The following is a 21,561-nucleotide window of genomic DNA, read 5'->3' as shown; positions in this document are numbered from 1 at the left end:
AAGACTCCATCTCAAAAAAAAAAAAAAAAAAAAATGTGTGCACTTATGTTTATATTTTAGGGAGTACTATACCTTAAAAACCCATGTTGATAGGGGAAAAAACTAGGACATAATAGGTAAGTAAAAAGAAGAAAGTGAATATCACTTTTAATCTCACCACTTTGAAATACTGTTAATTTGTTCATTTGATGGGGTTGTGTGTTTTAAAACTAAATATTTACTGTGTACTATTTTATAAGCTAATTTTTAGCCCTTATATGAGAATTTTTTATACTAAATGAAATAAATGTTTGAGTCTAACTGGTGAATGAGAAATCTGATCAAAAATAAAACTGCTGATTATAGACAGCTTCTTACCCTATGCTTTTTATGTCTCTTGTGTAGATTCTCAGAGAGAGTTCAACAGCAGGCCAGGTACAGGATATGTACCTGTGGAGTTTTGGAAGAAAACAGGTATGTGTCTGACCACTCATAGGTCATGCAGACTCACTAATTTGTGGGAGCAGAGAACAGATAACTGGGCGAATGGTTGGTAACTGGGTCCTTTGGTTGTATAATAACTTGCTCCTCATAGAGTTCTAGGCTCTTGCCTCTCCCACTCTGGCTTGTCCTGCATGTCTCCAGATACCTGTCTTGTTACTTTGCCGGTCAGGAGTTTGGAATAGCTCCCTCCAGTCCCTTTCACACTCTTCCACTGGGTCACGCTGAGGCAATAAGTACTTCTTGACTTGCCCTGTTTCTGGGCCTGCAGCAGAGTTCATTTTGCCTAATCTCTTCACTGGTGTCTGCAGTATACTGTGTTCACACTACTGCCACATTTGTGCCCAAATTCTGCTCTGGGCACAGCTCTGTAATCCCTGTGTGCTTTCTTTCACCTTCACTGTGCCTACTATAGTGAAGACTGTTCTTGCTAGGCCTTCTTTTTTACAAGAATAAAGGAGGGTGGGGATTGCCTATTTTGTAAGTTTGGGAATGAATGTCACATCACTAATGTCAACCTTATCCAAATATTGGCATTCTTTCCCTTCTTGCCTCCCCGTCCCAGTTTCATTTTTTAAGTCCAATACAACTTTTGGTTTTCTTACTAAGATAAAATTTATTTCTACAAAAATGTAATACCTACATTCATAAAGACTCTTTCAAGGGTCTAGACAGTAGTAAGCAAATAAACAAAAGATATGAACAGACACATTATGCTATGAGAAATACAAATAAACATATTGCAAAATATTTTTCCTTATTAGTAGTCAGGATAATGTAAGATAAAGAATCTCTGATAAATTAAACTTGTCTTTAACCCTCCGTTGTTGACCATTTTAAAAGACCTTGTTGATGACACTCTAATTGTTCAGAGGCTTATATAAGAAATTAAGTGAGTACCTGCAGATTCTTGGAATCATTCCTTCCTTTTCCTTTTTTTTTTTGAGATGGAATTTCGCTCTTGTTGCCCAGGCTGGAGTGCAGTGGTATGATCTCAGCTCACTGCAACCTCCACCTCCCTGGTTCAAGCTCTTCTCCTGCCTTAGCCTCCCGAGTAGCTGAGATTATAGGCATGCACCACCATGCCTGGCTAATTTTGTATTTGTGGTATAGATGGGGTTTCTCCGCCCACCTCGCCTCCCAAAGAGCTGGGATTACAGGTGTGAGCCACTGCGCCCAGCCTCATTTCTCACTTTCATGTCTTTGAATGTTTCCTTTCAAAAGCAAATGGTCCAGACTTAAATACAAATTATACAAATTATTAAAGAAGAAACAGTATGGGTGGGGTGGGGTGGCTCACACCTGTAATCCCAGCATTTTGGGAGGCCAAGGTGGACAGACCCAGCTACCTAGGGGACTGAGGGGGAAGGATCACTTGACCATGGGAAGTTAAGGCTGCAGTGAGCCCCTGTGCCACTGTACAACAAAGTATTATTTCACCATTAAAAACAATTTGAAAACTACATTAAATTGTAAAAATCCTTGCAGTTGAAAATGGGAAAATGTATATTATGTTAATAAAAAGTGGAATAGAATTTTGGGAAATGAAGATAATCATAAGGTGAGAGAATAATAATTACTATATACAAGATCTCTGTCTTTTTTTTTTTTTTTTTTTTTTGTGAGGAATTTCACTCTTGTTGCCCAGGCTGGAGTGCAATGGCACGATCTTGGCTCACCACAACTTCTGCCTCCCAGGTTCAAGCAGTTCTCCTGCCTCAGCCTCCCGAGTAGCTGGGATTACAGGCATGCACCATCACGCCCTGCTAATTTTGTATTTTAGTGAGGATGGGGTTTCTCCATGTTGAGGCTGGTCTGTAACTCCTGACCTCAGGTGATCCACCTGCCTCAGTCCCCCAAAATGCTGGGATTACAGGCATGAGCTACTGCACCCGGCCTTTTTTGTTTGTTTGTTTGTTTTTGAGATGGAGTCTTGCTCTGTTGCCCAGGCTGGAGTGCAATGGCACAATCTCAGCTCACTGCAGTCTCTACTTCACAAGTTCAAGCAACTCTCCTGCCTTAGCCTTCCCAGTACCTGGGATTACAGGCCCCCTCGACCATGATGCCCGGCTAATTTTTGTATTTTTAGTAGAGATGGGGTTTCACCATGTTGGCCAGGCTGGTTTCAAACTCCTGACTTCAGGTGATCCACCCGCCTTGGCCTCCCAAAGTGCTAGGATTACAGGCATGAGCCTGTAATGTGCCCGGCCACAAGGTATCTTTAAAACTAGTGACTTGGATTACTTGGGAGACACCTTTGGTTAACTATGGTTAAGAGCCCAACTTTGGTGTTGGGACAGCTCAATTTGAGTCCTTGCTCTGCTACAGTGCCATCTGTGACCTTAGATGACCTCCAGTAAGATAGCTAGCCAAACCAAGATAATTACTAATTCATGGTTAAGCTGAGGGGATAAAATGTACCTGAGAGCATTGTTACGCTGGCTCAATAAGAGGCATCTGATAAGAGACTTTTGAAAGGTTCTTGGCCTCTGGGGTGAAGACTTTCTTTTCTTAAGGCCAGAGCCATAAGATGGAAAGTTGTTTCACTGCAGCCTAGAACTCTGTGTTTGAACCTCCCTTGAGTCCGTGCCATGTGCAAGAGGTAAACTGTGAGTGAGTGTCCTTAGGCTTCTGGATTGTTTGGTCCTGTGGACTTATGTAGGGAGCTATGTATATTGGGACTCCACATTCACATTCTCATAGGACTGAGGCTCAAACACATGCAGTATGGTACTTTGCGGTGTCTACACTAGGGAAATCAAGCAGGGCATTGGTGATGGGAGGAAGTGATCAAGAACCAGGTAGCATGATGGTAAGTGGACAGGGTTTAAAAACCCAGGGCTTTTGGCCATCTGCCCGAGTCTATGTCTTTAGCCCATGTTTCTCCACCTAGTCTTATTTATTTATAATTGCCTCCTGGCCATTTATACCTGGATGCCCCAGAGGCACCTCTGACTTCTCACTTGCCTCCATGCTAGTTTTGTGTGGACTGTCCATTTCATTGCCTAGCACTACCATTCTTCTCTTTCACCTCCACTTCCAGGCCCTTCGGTGCTCCCAACCTTTTTCTGTCTCATCCCTTCCTCAGTGCCACTTACTTCTGCCTAAATTCAGCCTCTTATATCAGTTCAATCATTGCACCAGTCTCCTGGTTGCTATCTCTGTCTTTAATCTTCCCCTTGCATAGAAACCTTTATGGAGTTTCCTTTGAAAATAAGGTCAAGCCAGCTGGGCATGGTGGTTCATGCTTGTAATCACAGCACTTTGGGAGGCCAAGGCGGGCGGATCACGAGGTCAGGAGATTGAGACCATCCTGGCTAACATTGTGAAACCCCGTCTCTACTAAAAATACAAAAAATATTAGCCGGGCATGGTGGTGGGCACCTGTAGTCCCAGCTACTCAGGAGGCTGAGATAGGAGAATGGCGTGAACCCAGGAGGCGGAGCTTGCAGTGAGCCGAGATAGCACCACTGCACTCCAGCCTGGACAACAGAGTGAGACTCTGTCTCAAAAAAAAAAAAAAAATGAAAATAAAGTCAAGCGGGGAGTGGTGCCTCACCCGTGTAACAGTTTAACACCAGCACTTTGGGAGGCTGAAGTAGGAGGATCACTTGAGCCCAGGAGTTTGAGACAAGCCTCAGCAACATAGTAAGACATCGTCTCTACAAAAAAAATTTTTTAAATTAGCCGAGTGTGGTGGGACACGCCTGCAGTCCTAGCTCCTCAGAAGGCTGAGGTGGGAGGATCATGATTCAGAGAGGTCAAGGCTGCAGTGTGCTGTGACCGTACCAGTGCACTCCAGCCTGGGCAACAGAGCAAGGCCCTGTCTCAGAAAAAAAGAAAAGGTCAAATTTCTTAGTTTGGCATGCAAGACTTTGCAAAAACTCATTTCCATCTACCATCTCAAGCACAACACGTTGTCTTGATTTCCCCTGCCCACTGAAGAGCTGATCACTTTTCTCCTTGGAACTCTAGTTTCTTATAGTGACATACATGATGGCACCTGAAACACTTTCATACTTGGTCACAAGCAGTCAGGAGAGTGTGGCCTGTGTCTAGTCACTTGTGTCTACAGCCCTAGCTCAGTGCCCACCTCCATCTCCGTACCAGCCAGCACCTGTGTGATGGACACATGAGTGTGAAGATCATGTGTTCCTCCCTGTGGAGTTTTAGAAAATATCATTTTGTGTCAGCTCTGTCCTTACTTAGAATCGCAGTGGGGTGGGAGGGAAAATATTTCTCGGCCAGTTGATTTTACTGTCACTTTCTTCTAGAAGAAGCTGTGAATAAGGTGAAAATTCAGGCCATGTCAGAAGTACAGAAGGCCGTCGCTGAGGCAGAGCAGAAAGCCTTTGAAGTGATTGCAACAGAGAGAGCACGAATGGAGCAAACCATAGCGGACGTCAAGCGGCAGGCCGCGGAGGACGCTTTCCTCGTCATCAACGAGCAAGAGGAATCCACGGAGGTGAGAGCTCTGCGCCCTGGGGGCCGGGGTGGGTGGCTGGAGTGACCACGCCCACTGCCTTCCTCTCATACACTGGGCAGGAAGACACAGGCAGTCCACTCTTGAGCTCAATGAGGATAATTTTTATCCAGTGCCAGAAGAGTTTTGGTTCTCACGCTAAGACTCTTTTACATACCAAGATAGTGAATTGTTAAGTTGTATTTTTACATACATACATATATATAGAGAGAGGCTCAATGTATTGGTTTAAATTTTGAGAATTCACCCTAAAGACAGAGTTTGTGTAATTGCACGATGATGATAATGACCAGCATTGACAGAGTAGGCTTACTGTGTGCCAGACACCCAGCAAAGTTGTATATTTTCTTTTTGAGTCTCACAGTGGCCCTATGAGGTGGATAATGTTGAATCCCTAATTTGCAGATGAGGAGACTGTGGCTCAGGGAATGCAACTGATATACTCCTTTGGTGCTGAAGTCAGGATACAGGAGTAAGAAAGTGCAGGGTCCTATAGCACCTAGACTTTTTACAAAAAGGATAGCTGGTTTGTGGACTGAAGTAACAGGTTGGATATATCTGCCTGATTGCCCAGGGCCCAGGGCCCAGGACTTGGTGATGGTTCTATACAGGACGCTTGGGTACTACAGTAAGGAGAAAAATGAACAAACTGAAAAAGTAAACAACCTGTGACAACATGAGAGCAGCCCTTTTGGATTTAATGCAGTTTTTCTGTAACTTTCATTTCAGTCATTTTTCAGCTTTAAAACAAGAAACCAGTTTCTTTCTGTAAGTAGGTAGATCTCATCTACTGGATGGGAGACCAGCTGTCTTTGGGACATTCTCTTGAAGTTCAGCACTCACTCTGTCACCGAGGCTGGAGTGCAATGGTGCAGTCTCAGCTCACTGCAGCCTCCACCTCCAGGTTCAAGCGATTCTCCCACCTCAGCCTCCCAAGTAGCTTGGACTACAGGTGCGTGCCAGCACTCCTGGCTAATTTTTGTATTTTTAGTAGAGATGGGTTTTTGCCATGTTGGCCAGGCTAATCTCGAACTCCTAGCCTCAAGTGATTCACCCACCTTGAGCAATGTGCAGATTAAAATGCCTAAATACCATGTTGCTATCACAGAGGATGTAGTGAAATTCCTTATTATAGCTCTTCAATACAGGTACTATGGATTGTGAGAAAATAGTTTCTTTAATCCCCTCTACCTTTTCATTCTCTCTTCCTTTTTTTTTTTTTTTTTGTGGGGTCTCGCTATATTGCCCAGGCAGGTCTCAAACTCCTGGGTTCAAGCTATCCTCCTGCCTCTGCCTCCCTAAGAGCTGGGATTACAGGCATGAGCCATCACATCCAGCCTCTCCTTTTTCTTTAGAATTGTTTTTGAGGCTGGGCGCAGTGGCCAATGCCTGTAATCTCAGCACTTTGGGAGGCCAAGCTGAGCTATGAACACTTGAGCTCAGGAGTTCAAGACCAGCTTGGGCTAGATGGTAAGACACCATTTCTTGGGGGGCGGGGGGGAATTTAAAAATTAGCTAGGCATGGTGTCATGCACCTGTAGTCCAGTTACTTTGGAGGCTGAGGCAGGAGGATCGCTTGAGCCCAGGAGGTTCAAGCCTGACCATGATCGTAACACTGCACTCCAGCCTGGGTGGGACAGCAAGACCCCATCTCTTTAAAAAAAAAAAAAGAAAGAAAATAGATGATGATGATGGCAGGATGGGGGGGAAAAGAGAATTGTTTTTGAGAGTGATATATCTGTTTCTGTTCTGTATGTTTAATTGTGTATCTATAGCCATCCATATCAGTATCTGTATTTGTCCTTATCTATCTACTTTTATCTCTGTGTTTATCTTTAACTGTGTCTGTCTCCAAAGAAAGAGTATAGCTTTTGGCTTAGAGCGTAGATCCTGGATCTGGATTGCGTAGGTTTAAATCCCAGCTCTCCATTTTGAGAATTGTGCTTTTAAGGAATTGTAATTTTAAACAAGCCACAATGTAACCTCCAGGTGAGGTGTACACCAGCACCTATCCCTGCAAAATCACTTTCCAAAGCAGGGAAAGGATAAAGGGCCCATCCTTTGGATGAGTTTGCATTGGACCAAAATGGCTGATTCTTGTCCATCAAGAATATTCATCTAGAATATTCTTGTTGAAATTTAGCAGGTATCCCTGGAGTTTCTTGTTCATATTGTGAAAGGTGGTTTGGTATGGGGGAGGAAGGAGGCCAGGACTAGAGGTTAGGAGTCCTGACTTCTAGTCCCAGTTCCGTCTCACACTGGCAGTATACCCTTGAAGGAATCAGTCTGCATCTCTGTTCAGTGAGTATAGCAGCTCCTATCCTATTGGTCTGATAGTTATTAGGGAACAGGCACAGTGGCCCATGCCTGTAATTCCAGCTTTTTAGGAGGCCAAGGTGGGAGGGTCCTTTGAGGCTGGGAGTTCAAGACCAGCCTGGGCAATATAAGGAGACTCTGTCTCTACAAAAAATTAAAGAATCAGCCAGGCATGGTGGCACATGCCTATAGTCCCAGCTACTCAGGAGGCTAAGGTAGGAGTGTGGGAGGATCCCTGGAGCCTAGGAGGTCAAGTCCAGCCTGGGCAACATAGCAAGACCCTGTCTCCAAAAAGAAAAACAAAACAAAACAGCAGCAGCAGCTTTGCTTAAGTCAGATTATTAGTAAAAACAATGATGATTATTTCTCTAGTGAGGGAAGCAATATCAGCCAGGTGCTTGTAATCCTGACACTTTGGGAGGCTGAGACAGGCAGATCACTTGAGCTCAGGAGTTCAAGACCAGCCTGGCCAACATGGCAAAACCCCACCTCTGCTATATATATATGTATAATTACGAAAATTAGCCAGGCATGGTGGCACATGCAGAAAGGAGTAGGATAAATGTTCGTCTTAACACATGTGGTCTTAGGATAGATGGCTATTGGGGGAGATTCTTGCACAGAGTTTGGTTTGGTTTCTATTAAAATATGAGTCAAAAGATGAGTCCATGCCTTAAGCAGAAGAGATGGCCACCTGCCCTAGGCTGGTGCTGTGTAAGGTATTTTCACACACACTCCTCATTTCACTGTTCTGTCATCCTGCAGGGAAGTAGTTTTCTTGTTTTACACAGGAAGGAAACTCAGAAAAGCAGTGTGTATTTTTCATAGTTAAACAGCAGTAGAGGGAGGACTTGACCACAGGTGTATGTAGCTCCGAAGCTGGGGTTCTGTACATGTAGCCTCTTGCTTTACTGTGCAGGGAATGAATGGCAAGCCTGCCCCTCGATCCCAGCAACCACTAACTGATGCCTGTGTCTTGCAGAACTGCTGGAACTGTGGCCGCAAAGCCAGCGAGACATGCAGTGGCTGCAATATCGCGCGATACTGCGGCTCTTTCTGCCAGCACAAGGACTGGGAGCGGCACCACCGCCTCTGTGGTCAGAACCTGCATGGCCAGAGTCCCCACGGCCAGGGTCGGCCACTGCTTCCTGTAGGCAGGGGCTCCTCTGCCAGGTCCGCTGACTGCAGCGTGCCCAGCCCAGCCCTCGACAAGACCTCGGCAACCACGTCGCGTTCCTCAACACCTGCTTCCGTGACAGCTATTGACACCAACGGACTCTGAGCCCCGGACTCTACTTACCCTGATGGCTGCTCAGCACCACAGAGTGCTTGGGCTGTGGGACTGTCTGTTGGAACCCGTGCATGTAGCTCTGCCGGGTCATTAGCAAGAAATGAATTGGAGGCAGGAAGAATCCAAGCCTGAATAATAGCGCCCCACAGCCTCTCTGGACACTTGCTGTCTGCGGAGCCAGTGTGCCATTCTCTGCACGTGGGCAGCCGGCCCAACCTGCCTCCTCCATGGCTTTCCTGGTTTGTTCCTCCCCACTGAAGCTGACTTAGCCAGCCCCTTTTCAGTGTAGACCACCAGCTCCCCTCCCCATCTCCTTGAGTCAGCAGACTGTCCAATGTGCTCAGCCAGGCTGGAGGCAGCAGGCAGCAGGCTGTGGAGGAGGCCCCTCGGGCAGGGAGTTGCCTGTCTCACCCCTGAACAGGGAGCAGCCTGCCTCACCCCTGAACAGCTCTTTCGGCCCCATCTCCATCCTCAGCAGATGACACTGATTGGCCTCACGGGGACTTGGGTAAGCAACAGGCGGCACTCAGGACTCTCTTCTCAACCTTGCTGTTCAGACTTGTTAAGATCTCAGAGTCCACAGGAAAGAAGTCACTGTTGCAATAAAAGCACCCGTAGTAGCAAAAACATAAACAAATAAAACTTCCCCCACATCACAGATGATTTTGGACAAGCCTTGCTGGCTACTTTAGTTTGGGACCCGTTTTTTTTCTCATTTGATTTTGCTTGTGCAGAAAATAGTTTCCAGCACATGGATTGGTCTGAGAGAGAATGAGACTCAGTTGTGGATAGTCTGTTCTCTCTGAGCATGTTGGCCAAACTAGTATCGTCAAATTATTGAGTGGATCATCTCTTGGAAATGCAGAACTTCTGCCACCACTTGGCTATTTGCACAGTCGTCTTATTCTGTGTCCTTTTATCTCTCAGACCACACACATCTGGAACGCTGTGGGCATCTTCTGCCCATGGGCTCTATTTGGCACCTGCCGAGCCACAGTTGTCCTGCTGGACGTGCTGTGGCAGGTTGGTAGGACTTGCCCCCACTGTCAAGGCCTGGTCTTGTCTGAAAAGCCCTCCTGGACCTCAAAGAATTCTTCGGACCTCATAGTTACAGGTCATTATATCTACTATGTTGACTTATCATCAGGCATACAACTTCTGTTTCCTTCTCTTGTGTTATCTGATAGCCTCTCTCCTTGAGCTCATCAGAAAGGTTTTATGAGATGTGAGAACCATTTTGGGAAAAGTTGATCAATTTTTCTTCCTAGCTTCCCTTTTTCAAACGGGACATCACCTATATCCCTTTCAGAATGTTAGGAACTGCCTCCCACATTCTTCCCTGTCTTTTTGGGTTTTGTTTGTTGTTGTTGTTGTTTTTTAACACAAAGTCTCGCTCTGTCAGCCAGGCTGGAGTGCAGTGGCATGATCTTGGCTTACTGCAACCTCTGCCTTCCAGGTTCAAGCAATTCTCCTGCTTCAGCCTCCCGAGTAGCTGGGATTACAGGCGCCTACCACCCACCATGCCCAGCTAATTTTTGTATTTTTAGTAGAGACAGGGTTTCACCACGTTGGCCAGGCTGATCTTGAACTCCTGACTTCAAGTGATCCACCTGCCTTGACCTCCCAAAGTGCAGGGATTACAAGCGTGAGCCACCACACCCGGCTTGTCTTTTTCGTTTTGATGGGAGTCTGAGGACCCCGACTCCTCCGGCTCTCCATCTTTGAGCCTCTAGCATCCTCTCACACCCAGAAATCAGTTGGAGTAAGTCTGATTGGCTCTGCTCCAGCTGGCCTTTGAAGCACAAGTTTAAATCTCCACCTCTGTGCACTGACCAGAGTCTAAAATAAAAGCTGTCAGTACCATAAAGGAAAAGGGATCCGCACAGGTAGCCTTGTCCTTGCCTACAGGTACATCTTACTTTAGAATTTCAAGTCCTGGCCAGGCTTAGTGGCTCACTCCTGTAATCCCAGCACTTTCGGAGACCGAGGCAGGCAGATCACTTGAGGTCAGGAGTTCAAGACCAGTCTGGCCAACATGGTGAAACCCTGTCTCTACTAAAAACAATACAAAAATTAGCCGGGCGTGGTGGCACTCAACTATAATGCTAGCTACTCAGGAGGCTGAGACAGGAGAATCACTTGAACCCACAAGCCAGAGGTTGCGATGAGCCGAGATTCCGCCACTGTACTCCAGCCTGGGCAATACAGCAAGACTCCGTCTCAGAAAAAGAAAAAGAAAAAAAAAGCAAAATTTGAGAATTTCAAGGCCCCAATTCACTCTAACCAAACATTTTCAGTCTTACATAGAAACCTAGTGCACGACACCTTTAAAATGCCTAGATTTCCGTTGCCTAAAGTAAGGTGTGGCCAGGGAAAGAACGGCAGGGAGTCATGTTCCTTTGCTGTGGAACACATAAGCTCCACAGTTTTCCAGTCAGCCTAATACATGGGTATCCCCCACCCGCATCTGCCTCCTTCAGCCTCAGTCCTTAGTGGGGAACCCTGACTAAGGGGGATGGAGTCAGTACCCCAGACAGGGTCACATTTGCATGAGACATAGCTGTCTCACAAGGAGGTCACAGAGCCTCTACGCCAGCCTGCTGGTTTTTCATGGATTTGTTGGATTAACACTGTAAGCAGGTTTTGTTTTCATTGTTTTGTTTGTTTGTTTTGAGATGGAGTTTCTCTCTTGTCGCCCAGGCTGGAGTGCAATGGCATGATCTCAGCTCACTGCAACCTCGGCCTCCCAGGTTCAAGCGAGTCTCCTGCCTCAGCCTCCCGAGTAGCTGGGATTACAGGCACCCGCCACCACGCCCAGCTAATTTTGTATTTTTAGTAGAGATGGGGTTTCTCCATGTTGGTCAGGCTGGTCTCAAACTCCCGACCTCAGGTGATCTGCCCGCCTCGGCCTCCCAAAGTGCCAGGATTACAGGCATGAGCCACTGTGTCCGGGCTTACGCAGGTTTTTAAAATCTCCAGTGGCCATAAAACAAGCCAGGGTAGCTCATGCTTTTACTGGTTGGAATAAGGAGCCAAAACCAACAAAATAATATTTATTAGGGTTCAATGCCCATTTCTATGGCTAAGGCTTAGGTTTGGTGTGCAGAACCTGGCCTACTTTTGTGGGCTGTGGTTCCTGTGATAGTTTCGTTTTTTGACTCTTTGTAATGCTTTTCCATGTGCTGCCCAGAGGCTGATCTGCAAACCTGCGCAGTATTCCACACTGAAGCTCAGTTTGCAGACCTTTTGCTGTGTTAATTCTGGTCGGTTTCACACAGAAGTCATGAGGGCCTCTGCCCAGGACCTCCTATTCACATTTCAAGAATCCCTTTCTGAAATTATCCAAGTCTCTGGTCAGGAGGAGGAGCACCAGTGGGGTAGGGTGGGCGGCGGCTAGAGGGGCAGGAGCGAATGAATCCAGGTTCCTTGTGTGGTTTCCAGCCTCTGCTGACAGCACCTCAGCTACCAGGTGGGGAGTGGAAATTCAGGCTGCTTAGAGGACTGACCTCTACAGTTAATATTTGCAGTGACATAAAAGGCAAAGAGGGGCTGGCATGGTGGTACAGAAGGTATCAGTCAAGCGCAGGCTCCTCAGAAACCTAGAAACGAAAAAGCAGATGCGACATGTGACTGGCCATCAGCCAGACATGTCTAGGGTGAGACCAGTGCTCAGCACCACCTGCCAAAGGACGCTGATGAGTTGTGGGACATAATGCTCTGCCAAGTGAGGAATGACTGCAGGGACCGGAGAAGAACAAAGATGCCACAGGTCCCAAGAGTTTCTTGAGGGCTGGGTTTCACATCTTTGATTGTCCTTTTTGTCCCCACCTGCCTGCACTGTGCTGACTCCATCTTGTGGGGAAGGTGACTCAAGAAGTTGTTTAAGCCCAGGCCTAGGCAGTCCACCTCGGGAGGTGGGGGCACTCCACACGGGGGCTGCAGCTCCAGGGCTGGTGCTCTAGCAGATCCACTCAGGCACGGTTGGGTGACGGGGGGGTCACCGATTGGGTAGATTATTTCTATGGCAGTGCTGGGTTAGAAATGTCTGCCAGTGGGTCTGTCTGGAAACAGGACACATCTTCCCACCACAGGTCCACACCTGGCCTCGGCTGCTGCCCGCTCTCTGCGACGTGGACTTCCTTTGCCCATTTGGGCCAGAAGCTCACCAGGAGTTCATCACTGCTTGGTGTCAACTTGACATCCTCAGCTTCCAGACAAAAATCTACACTTTACTTTGTACAGCCCTGTCCCAGAGTTAGTGACCCTTGGCTTATCACCTGCTTGCAAAGGGTATAGATGTCGTTCTGGGTAGTTCTAGAGGATATCTCAGCAAGTGTGTTTGAAGGTTCAGCACAGCTGGAATTGTATGGTAGTGAGCTCTTCAGAGTGAAAACAATGACCGGATGGGCATCTGTCCTGGAAACTGAAGAGTTGAATAAATCACTGAAAACAGAACGCTTCATGGAGGTTTTCTTCAGAAGTGAACTAGAAATAAGTTTTCCAGGCTCCCAGGTCAGTAGACCAAACCAACTTCCTTAGATTTTTTTTCTTTTTAAAGCTGTTTGCAGAAAACTGGGTGGTAGCGTGTCTGAACCAAATGGAAGAAGAGCCAGCGGAGCATGCACTGTTCCAGCTCGGGCCACATGGCCAACTGTCGAGAGCAGCCCTGCCCAGACTGCGGTGGGGGCTGTGCCAGCAGCTCTGCAGGGCCCTTCCAACTCTGGAGTGTCTGTGGTTCTTGTGAAACCAAAACGTTGACTACCTGCCTCTTTCCTCGGGCATCGACGTGCTCATTTCCAAAGATGATGGTGCAGGTGACCTTTTCCATCGTGAGCCAGGAGAAGGTTAGGAGGCCTGAGGGGCGGGTGTTGCGTCCCCTCCTCCCCCTCCATAGCCCCCGAGGTGGAGCTTCCCTCACAGACCCCATCTGGTCAAGCGTACGGCTGCCCAGTGTATACTCAGTGATGCTTATACCAAATAGGGCATGTACGCTGGTGTCTGTTGGGGACAGCCTCATCCCTACCTTGGAGAATTGCAGAGAAGCAGCAATAAGCATTAGGCGAATGATTGAAAGGACTGCTGGGCCGAGAGGCCTTCAGTCCCCTTATGTGGCTTTCCAAGTTCCTGATGAGGCTACAAAGGCTCCACTCATAAAAGCAAGCCAATAGTGTAAATAAATTAAGAACGAAGCCTCCACGCGTGGTTTTTAAGGGGGATGATGAATGTGAAACCACCCACAGAATGCGTTAGAGTCTGGTTTTTCTGTGCTTTGTCATTTTACTCTGATAGGAACTTTTGTTACCTAACTCTGTGCATAACTTATTTAATGTACTGTATAAATGAACCAAAACTGTTAAATATGGATTTAGTTTGTTCTACTTAAAGTAGTCAATAAAAAGGCTATATTCCTTTTCTGCCTCAAGCTGGAATGGGAGCAGGAGGAAAGGTGGTCCCTACACTAGGAGGTGTCCCCTCACCCTTATTCCCAAATCCTTGAGGAAGGGGGAGAGAGGAGCCCCAACTGGTTTTAGTCATGGCCTGAGAGTGCCCAAGGGCATGAAGCAGGGGGTGCTTGCACCCCATGTGCCTGGAGCTGGCCTCTGGAAAACCAGCTGCACCAACTGTTCAGTGCCCTGTGGGGACCAGGCCCAACCAGGCTGGCTGCTGGAGCCCACCAGTGGGCCTTGCGGTTAGGGGCCAACAACAGCTTCCAGACACTCCCCCATTACTTCTCTCTTAAGTGGTTGTTTTGTTTTGTTTTTTGGGGGTGGGGGCGGGCAGGGTCTCTGTTGCCCAGGCCGGAGTGCAGTGGCGCGATTACAGCTCAATGCAGCCTCTACCTCCCGGACTCGAGCGATCCTCCCACCTCAGCCTCCTAAGTAACTGGAACTACAGGCATGGGCCACCACGCCTGGCTGATTTTTTGTATTTTCTGTAGAGACAGGGTTTCACCATGTTGCCCAGGCTGGTCTCAAACTCCTGGGCTCAAGCCATCTGCCTGCCTCGCCCCCGTCAAAGTCCTGGGATTACAGGCATGAGCCACTGCACCCGGCCAAGTTATCCTGTAATAAGGAAAAATGAACCACAGAGAGTCTGACCATCTGTCCTGCCTGAAGAGGGTGGTGGACTTGTGGATATATTTTCTAGTAACTTATGTATTTTCTTGTAAAATTTTAACACAAATATCAACATACCTAGACTTGTCAATATTCACTTATGTCCTTATGACACTGATGTTAAATCACAGGTAATTTTACTGTTGCCTTCCAATTTATTTGCTTAATGGTTGCATCATTTAATTGAGGCCATAATTTTTTTTAACTCTTCACCTCCTGTTGGGCAATTGGATCGCTTTCGCATTTTCCAGTGCAGCATACATCTATGCATTCTCTTCCTTTGCATTATTTATTTCCTTAGGATAATTTTCCAATGTGGAATTTTTGATACCGAACATTTCTTGGATCCTTGAAATCTGTACAAACTACTCTCCCTAAAAGCCCAACAGCTTGCATTGCCTCCAGCAGCCCCTGGGTGGTACTTTCTGTGGCCCAAAGGCTGGTGCAAGCATACCTTTGTGTGGAATTTCAGGCTGCCAGTCTGGTTTACCAGCCGGTGAGCTGAGGCCTCAGTTCTGTCACTCGAATACCCATCTGTGCTCTCTCTGAGACCCTCCTCTCCTGAACAGCCTTGCCCAAGAGGCTTGTTGCCACCACCAGCTTCACAGTCCCCTAGAATGCAAGGGGAGACGGACTGGTTACTAGGTCTGGAAACAGGGAGAAGGGCTGGCCTGTGGCCTAGGGCTTGGCTGTATGATCTTCGATGCAGGTGGTGCCAACTGCAAACCTTTCTGGGCTGCACTGCAATCTGCCCACCTAGAACAATGACAAGATCTCAGCCATGGGACTCTCAGCCCTGCACAAGAGCACTATGTTGGTGGAAAGGGAATGTGCCATAGAAATGGCAGGCTGAAAATCTTTTCATGACCGCAAAACACCCAGATGCCAGATAAATTATAATGAATGTACTTTTAACTGCATTGCTGAGGTCACAGATAGGACATTCTAAGAACTCAAGAGTTGGAGGGAGACTGCCTGTAGGCACAATGTGAGACTTGGTTTTGAGCGTATACAAAGGTGCAGAAACAAACTCGGGCCTTTCCACAAAGACAGATAGCTCAGTACCTTTGGCACCGTGAAAAGGCGGCAGGGAAGATCTGCCCACCTGCAGTGGAAACTGAACTGGAAACAGCTCTGTCCCTGCTTGAGAAAAAGGAAAAACTAACTGGGACGGGCATGGTGGCTCAAACCTATAATCCCAGAACTTTGGGAGGCTGAGATCACTTGAGCCCAGGAGTTTGAGACCAACCTGGGCAACATAGTGAGACCCCCGTCTCAACAAAAATTAAAAACTTAGCTGCGCATGTCAGATTTATACTGAAGGAAGGTCAGGGAATCCTGGTGCTGAGAAATTAAGATAATTAAGGACCTTCAGGATCAATATTGTGTGTCAACCAATTATAAGCTGTCCGGAAACAACACTGAACCTTCAAGGAAATGAGCCATCGTTAGCAAAGTCATCAGGAACAATAATTGATTTAGACCCCTGGGACTTCAGATACTACAATCACCAGATACAGGCTGGGCACAGCAGCTCACGCCTGTAATCCCAGCACTTTGGGAGGCTGAGGCAGGCAGATCACAAGGTCAGGAGTTTGAGACCAGCCTGACCAACATGGTGAAACACGTCTCTACTAAAAATACAAAAATTAGCCGAGCGTGGTGGCACATGCCTGTAATCCCAGCTACTCAGGAGGCTGAGGCAGGAGAATCCTTGAACCTGGGAGGTGGAGGTTGCAGTGAGCCAAGATCGCGCCCCTGCACTCCAGCCTGGGCGACAGAGAGACTCAAAAAAAAAGGGGGGGAACAGAAACAATACAAAATATGAAACCTCTGAAGATGGCACTGAAAAAGAGCAAAAAGAGTCTGAAAATGACTAGGCAGGTTTGAAAATAGAATTCTGGAAATGACAATCATTGAAATAATGCATTATTCGACAATAGATTACACCAACCTGAAAAAGAAAATTAGTGGTGCATTACATTTGTCAGAAAGAGACAGAGAGGCTGGGCGCAGTGGCTCATACCTGTAATGCCAGCACTTTGGGAGGCCGAGGTGGGCGGATCACGAGGTCAGGAGATCAAGACCATCCTGGCTAACACGGTGAAACCCCGTCTCTACTAAAAATACAAAAAATTAGCCAGGCGTAGTGGTGGGCGCCTATAATCCCAGCTACTCGGTAGGCTGAGGCAGGAGAATGGCGTGAACCCGGGAGGCGGAGCTTGCAGTGAACCAAGATAGCGCCACTGCACTCCAGCCTGGGCGACACTGTCTCAAAAAAAAAAAAAAAAAGAGACAAAGAATTGGGAACTATGAAAGATCTGTCCCTCTGGAAAGTTAGGAGGGGAAAGCCTTCTCATGTGTTACCAAGGGCAGCATCCAGGACCCTGCTGACTGGTGTTTCTCACCAGAAAGGGGACTGTCCTGAGGTGGGGGTAGGATCTTGGGAAGCAATCATGTCTCTTGCCCACCTCTGCTTCTTTCTGACTGCTGGTATTTCAGGGTCAGGGTCACGATTAGGCATGTCCGTCGCCGCTCCTCATTGCCTGCTGCCAGGAGCCCTCTTGTGGACAGAGCTGGACTTTCCCCCGGGGTTGCCACCATCCCTGAGCCAGATTCCTTTCCAGAGTCCACACCAGCAGCTTTTCCTTCCCCTTCGCCTTTAGCGTTTTCTCAGGCTGCCTTTCCACCCCATAAGTTAACATTCTCTAGGTTCCTCCTAGGGAGTTCCAGAAGCTATCGGGGCTCAGTCTCCCCACCTTCTGAGGGCTGGCTCACCTGTCCCCTCGCACTGGGCTCGTCCTTGCGCCCTGTCTGCCATTTTGCAGGCCCCAAGGCCTGGCATTGTTCCTCTTTTTGGTGTAGCTGCCTCTGCCTCCTCCAGCCGGGGCTGGTTTCTGCTACCAGAGGGTGCCCTCTCCCAGCGCTGTTCACTCCGGAGGGCTAGCAGCTGTTGGTGCCAGGGAGTGGATCCCTCCTGCATGACCCGGGGCAAGGCACTTACTCACTGAGTTTTTTCCTCCGTAAGCTGGGGATGCTAACGATGTGTACGCCTCTGGGGTGTTGTGAGGGTAAGATGCAATCAACAACATGGGTATAGCCCCTAGCACAGAGCTTGGCACCCAAGGCGTCCCTGTAAACTGGTTGCTGCCATTCCTGTTTCTCTCCCTGCCAATCTGTGGTTTCCTTGAGGATTGATGTTTGTGTCCAGCACTCTATGTGGAGCCTGGTGTCCTGCACAAGTAGTATGTTTCAAGAATAATTTTTTGAAGACCACCTAGTTCTCAGTCCCTTTCGGCCCATCAGAGGCTATGTTAAGGGGACTCGTTGGGAGAGCTGTAGGGCATTGGCCACCGTCTAGACTGTTGCTGGCTGCAGCCTGGCCTGGCACTGGGCCAATCCCCGGGACAGGTTTGAATATATACAGGGGAGTCACAGGTGCAGGTGTGAGGAACGGGAGAGGGCAGGTGCAGGGAGTGGGTGGAAGGGTGGGGGCGGCAGCTGGCTAAGGAGCCTGGAGCTCTCCTGACTTCAGGGCTCTGCCTGCCCTTGACCAAGTGCTGTCACCAGCCCAGGACATTTGATCATCCCCAGCACCTGCCACAAAGCAGGTGCCCAGCTGTTGTCAAAAGGAGGTGAAGAGCCACCAAGAGCAGGATTGGGAAAGGCGCCCCAGTGCAATGGCACTCCCCTGCTCCTACGGTGGAAGCGTTGCTGTGGTGGACAGGGGTGGCTTGGGACAAAGGCCACCCCTTTGGGGTTGCAAATGGCCCAGCTCAGCTGGAAAGCGCCTTGACTGCCAGGACATGAAATTATGACCTCGATGCTGAAGGCAGTGGGTGCCACTGAAGGGTCTTGGCCAGAAAGGTGCGTTTTCAAAATGGCAACATTTTGAAAGCCCACTCTGGCTGTGTCTTTATAGGGAATGGATGGGGTGGGAGCCAGGTGAAGAAGCTGCTGCAGTCTTCCAGGCCAGAGAGGACAGTGGCCCTGACTTGGGGGCTGGGGCAAAGCACAATGGTGGGGATGGCAGGCTACAGGTGAGGTGGGCTCGTGAGACTGACAGACGAGGCAGAGGCTTAAGGGCTTCCTCCGGGTCCCCACAGCCCCAGCCCAGCTCCGACATTTGTTCTGTGGCTGCGGCTCCAGCCCCGTCTGCGCTCAGCTCCACTCCCACCCACTCGCTGTCTGGCACCCTCCTGTCTCCCTGTCACCTGCAAGACAACATTCCACTCCCAGGCACCCGGCCTCCTCAGCTGGCCCCAGCCCTCACACTCCAAGGCTCCCTTCTGCCCTCGCACCTGCCCGGAGACCTCTGCTCAACTTTCACAGCTCAAACCACTCTCCTAAGTGGCCCCCTGATCCTGCTGGACATCCCGGCCTGCGTGCCCTCCTCTGTACCTCCAGCCTTCAGGAGTGAAGGAGGACGCAGCCTCTATTAAAAATCATAATAAAGAGGTGTCCACCTTCAGAACTGCACTGCAGAGGGAGCCAGGCATGGTGCCCAGGGCACAAAAGCTAAGGAGACGCCCACCACAGATAAGTCACCCTGAGGGTTTGGGCATGTTTAAAGATGGCAGTGGGCTGGGCTCAGTGGCTCATGCCTGTAATCCCGGCACTTTGGGAGGCCGAGGTGTGCGGATCACTGGAGGGCAGCAGTTCGAGACCAGCCTGGCCAACATGGTGAAACCCCATCTCTACTAAAAATACAAAAAAATTAGTGGGTGTAGTTGTGTGCGCCTTTAATTCCAGCTACTTAGAAGGCTGAGGCAGGAGGATCGCTTGAACTCAGGAGGCAGAGGTTACAGTGAGCCAAGATCGCACCACTGCATTCCAGACTGGGCGACAGAGCAACTCCGTCTCAAAACATAATAAAAAAAAAAACGATGGAAAAAGATGGCAGTGGGAATTTTTTTTAGTTTCGAAGATTTGTTGCTACAGTTTTTGTGGAGGACAAAAGAAGCCTTTACAACACAGGATGGAAAGCAGGGCAACTTCCTCCTCAGCTGTCTTCTCTAACAAGAAGACACACTGCCCAGCCTGGGCAACATGGCGAAACCCCCATCTCTACAAAAATTAGCTGGGCGTGGTGGTGTGCACCTGTAGTCTTTGGCTCACTGCAACCTCCGCCTCCTGGGCTCAAGCGATTCTCCTGCCTCGGCCTCCCAAGTAGCTGGAGTTACAGGCGCGTATAACTACACCCGGACAAGCCTCAAGCCTGCTCAGAGCCCCATGTGGTTCAGATGGTGGCAGCACTTTCTAGGAGCTCCCAGGGGTCTGTGAAGTGGGGTGGCAGGAGGACGGCCTGGCACTGGACTGGCCAGGATGCCACCAGGGACCTCTGTGCAGGTGGCCCAGGCAGGCAGGCTGGTGGAAGAAACTGTCTCCCGCGGGGGCTGCCCGGGAGAAATCGCAGGGAAGACCCCGCCGGGGGTCCCAGATGGAGATGCCCACCCTGAGCTGGTGCCATCTGAGTTACCTTTCTAGCCAGGCCCCGGCCCAGTCAGGACCTGGCGCCATCAGGGCATTCAGGAACATGGAAACAGCACTCACCCCACCGGCCACCCCTCACCACAACTTAAAGCCTCCCGTGGCCTCCTCGTGATGTAGCACCTCAGAGCGCGGCCTCACCCAGCCCTCTCCCCTGCACCCTCAGCTCAGCCCTGCTACTGGGTAGCCCTTGGTTCAACCAGGCAAACCCTCCTTCTCCTCAGGGCCCATGTGCCATCTCCTCTCTCTGGAAAACTGATGCCAGCACTCCCAGGCCAGGTGAAATGCCATCCTGTGCCCCTGTGGTGCCAGGGGCTTCCTCTTCAGAGCAGCTGCTTAGATGTTAGATGTCCCTCTCGGCCAGGTCACCTCCCCTCCATGCCCCCAGTAATGGAGGGCAGGAGGACACCCCCCAGGGGCTAGTAGGACTGGCTTGGCCTTTGTCCTCCTGGAACCACTCTATGTGGGATGGCGGTGACAAGTCCAGCTTGGTGAGAAGGCCAAGTCTTCCCACAGGAGCGTGGTCGAGCAATCTGGGCCCGGAGGAGGCTCCGTGTGGGTGACGCTAGAACCCCTGTAAAACCTGCAGAGACATGTCACCCCCTCCCTCAGGCAGGACCCACCACCAGGGTGTGTCAGGGCTGGGGACCCTGAAGTGGGAAGACTTGTGTCAGCTCTTGTGAGCATCCACTCTGCGAGCGTAAGGGCATGAGGTGGGAACCGGGGGGCTTCGCAAGAGAGGTGCCCCGCCCCTGGAGCTTTTGGCCTGGGAGGTACACAGGCACCGCAGCCCAGACCTGCGAGAGACAGGAGGCGACACTGGAAGGGACCACTGCCTTTATTGCCTCTGTGCTGGGGTCCCAGCCTGGGCTTCAGAGGCCTCTGGGGGCAACAGGTGACCCTGGGCCCAAATTATTGCTACTTGGCCAGGTCACCTTGGGGCTTGAGAACCACATAGAGTGGTTCCAGGAGGACATAGTGCCCTGAGAATGGGTGGGGTGAGGGCATGCAAATGATAAGAAAATAGCATGCAAACCAAGCCGAAGGCCTCTGGCCCATCCATGGGTGCTGGAAGACTCAGAGCCTAGCGGCCCAGGAGGGCGGCAGGGCGCCCAGGTCCAGCCCAGCCTCAGGGGCAAGGTTTGAGGGGTTGGGTCCCTGAGCATCAGCCCTGCTTCTGCTGCCAGCTGGAAAGGAGCGGAAGCCTGGCCCCAAGATAGCAGGAAGAAAGCAGGAGCCTTGCTAGGCAGCCAGATGGCCCAAGGCCCACCCACACAGGGACAGAACCTGCCCTGGGTCGCTCAGCCAGGAGCGACCAGAATCCAGGTCTCCTGAGCCAGGCAGAAGCCAAAGTAGCTTGGAGGCTGAAGTGACAAACAATAAAA

At 49.5% G+C, this 21,561-nt stretch overlaps 2 protein-coding genes across 2 annotated transcripts in view; both read left to right on the top strand.

Moving 5' to 3' along the window:
* CBFA2T2 (core-binding factor, runt domain, alpha subunit 2; translocated to, 2) overlaps positions 1–8,867 on the top strand; it is a 56,666-nt gene extending 47,799 nt beyond the window's left edge. The window contains exons 8-10 of the mRNA XM_011960581.1: positions 385–453; positions 4,755–4,945; positions 8,262–8,867. Of these exons, the coding sequence (XP_011815971.1) occupies positions 385–453; positions 4,755–4,945; positions 8,262–8,561 (560 nt within the window). The 3' untranslated portion in view covers positions 8,562–8,867. The remainder of the gene's footprint in view (positions 1–384; positions 454–4,754; positions 4,946–8,261) is intronic.
* Positions 8,868–8,994: 127 nt separating this feature from the next.
* LOC105524334 lies at positions 8,995–13,981 on the top strand. The gene is made up of 2 exons (XM_011959544.1): positions 8,995–9,976; positions 10,691–13,981. Exon 2 carries the CDS (start codon positions 13,190–13,192, stop codon positions 13,736–13,738), a length of 549 nt encoding a protein of 182 aa, XP_011814934.1. The 5' UTR covers positions 8,995–9,976; positions 10,691–13,189; the 3' UTR covers positions 13,739–13,981.
* Positions 13,982–21,561: the final 7,580 nt, after the last annotated feature.

Source organism: Colobus angolensis, unplaced genomic scaffold (genome assembly GCF_000951035.1).
Source record: "Colobus angolensis palliatus isolate OR3802 unplaced genomic scaffold, Cang.pa_1.0 Scaffold114, whole genome shotgun sequence".
Taxonomy (NCBI): Eukaryota; Metazoa; Chordata; class Mammalia; order Primates; family Cercopithecidae; genus Colobus; species Colobus angolensis.
Note: the sequence above shows the minus strand (reverse complement) of the source record. Positions and strands in the feature narration are given on the sequence as shown.

What these genes read in the sequence shown, in the direction of transcription:
- LOC105524334 (XM_011959544.1), top strand. Translation starts at nt 13,190, where the DNA reads ATGCACTGTTCCAGCTCGGGCCACATGGCCAACTGTCGAGAGCAGCCC.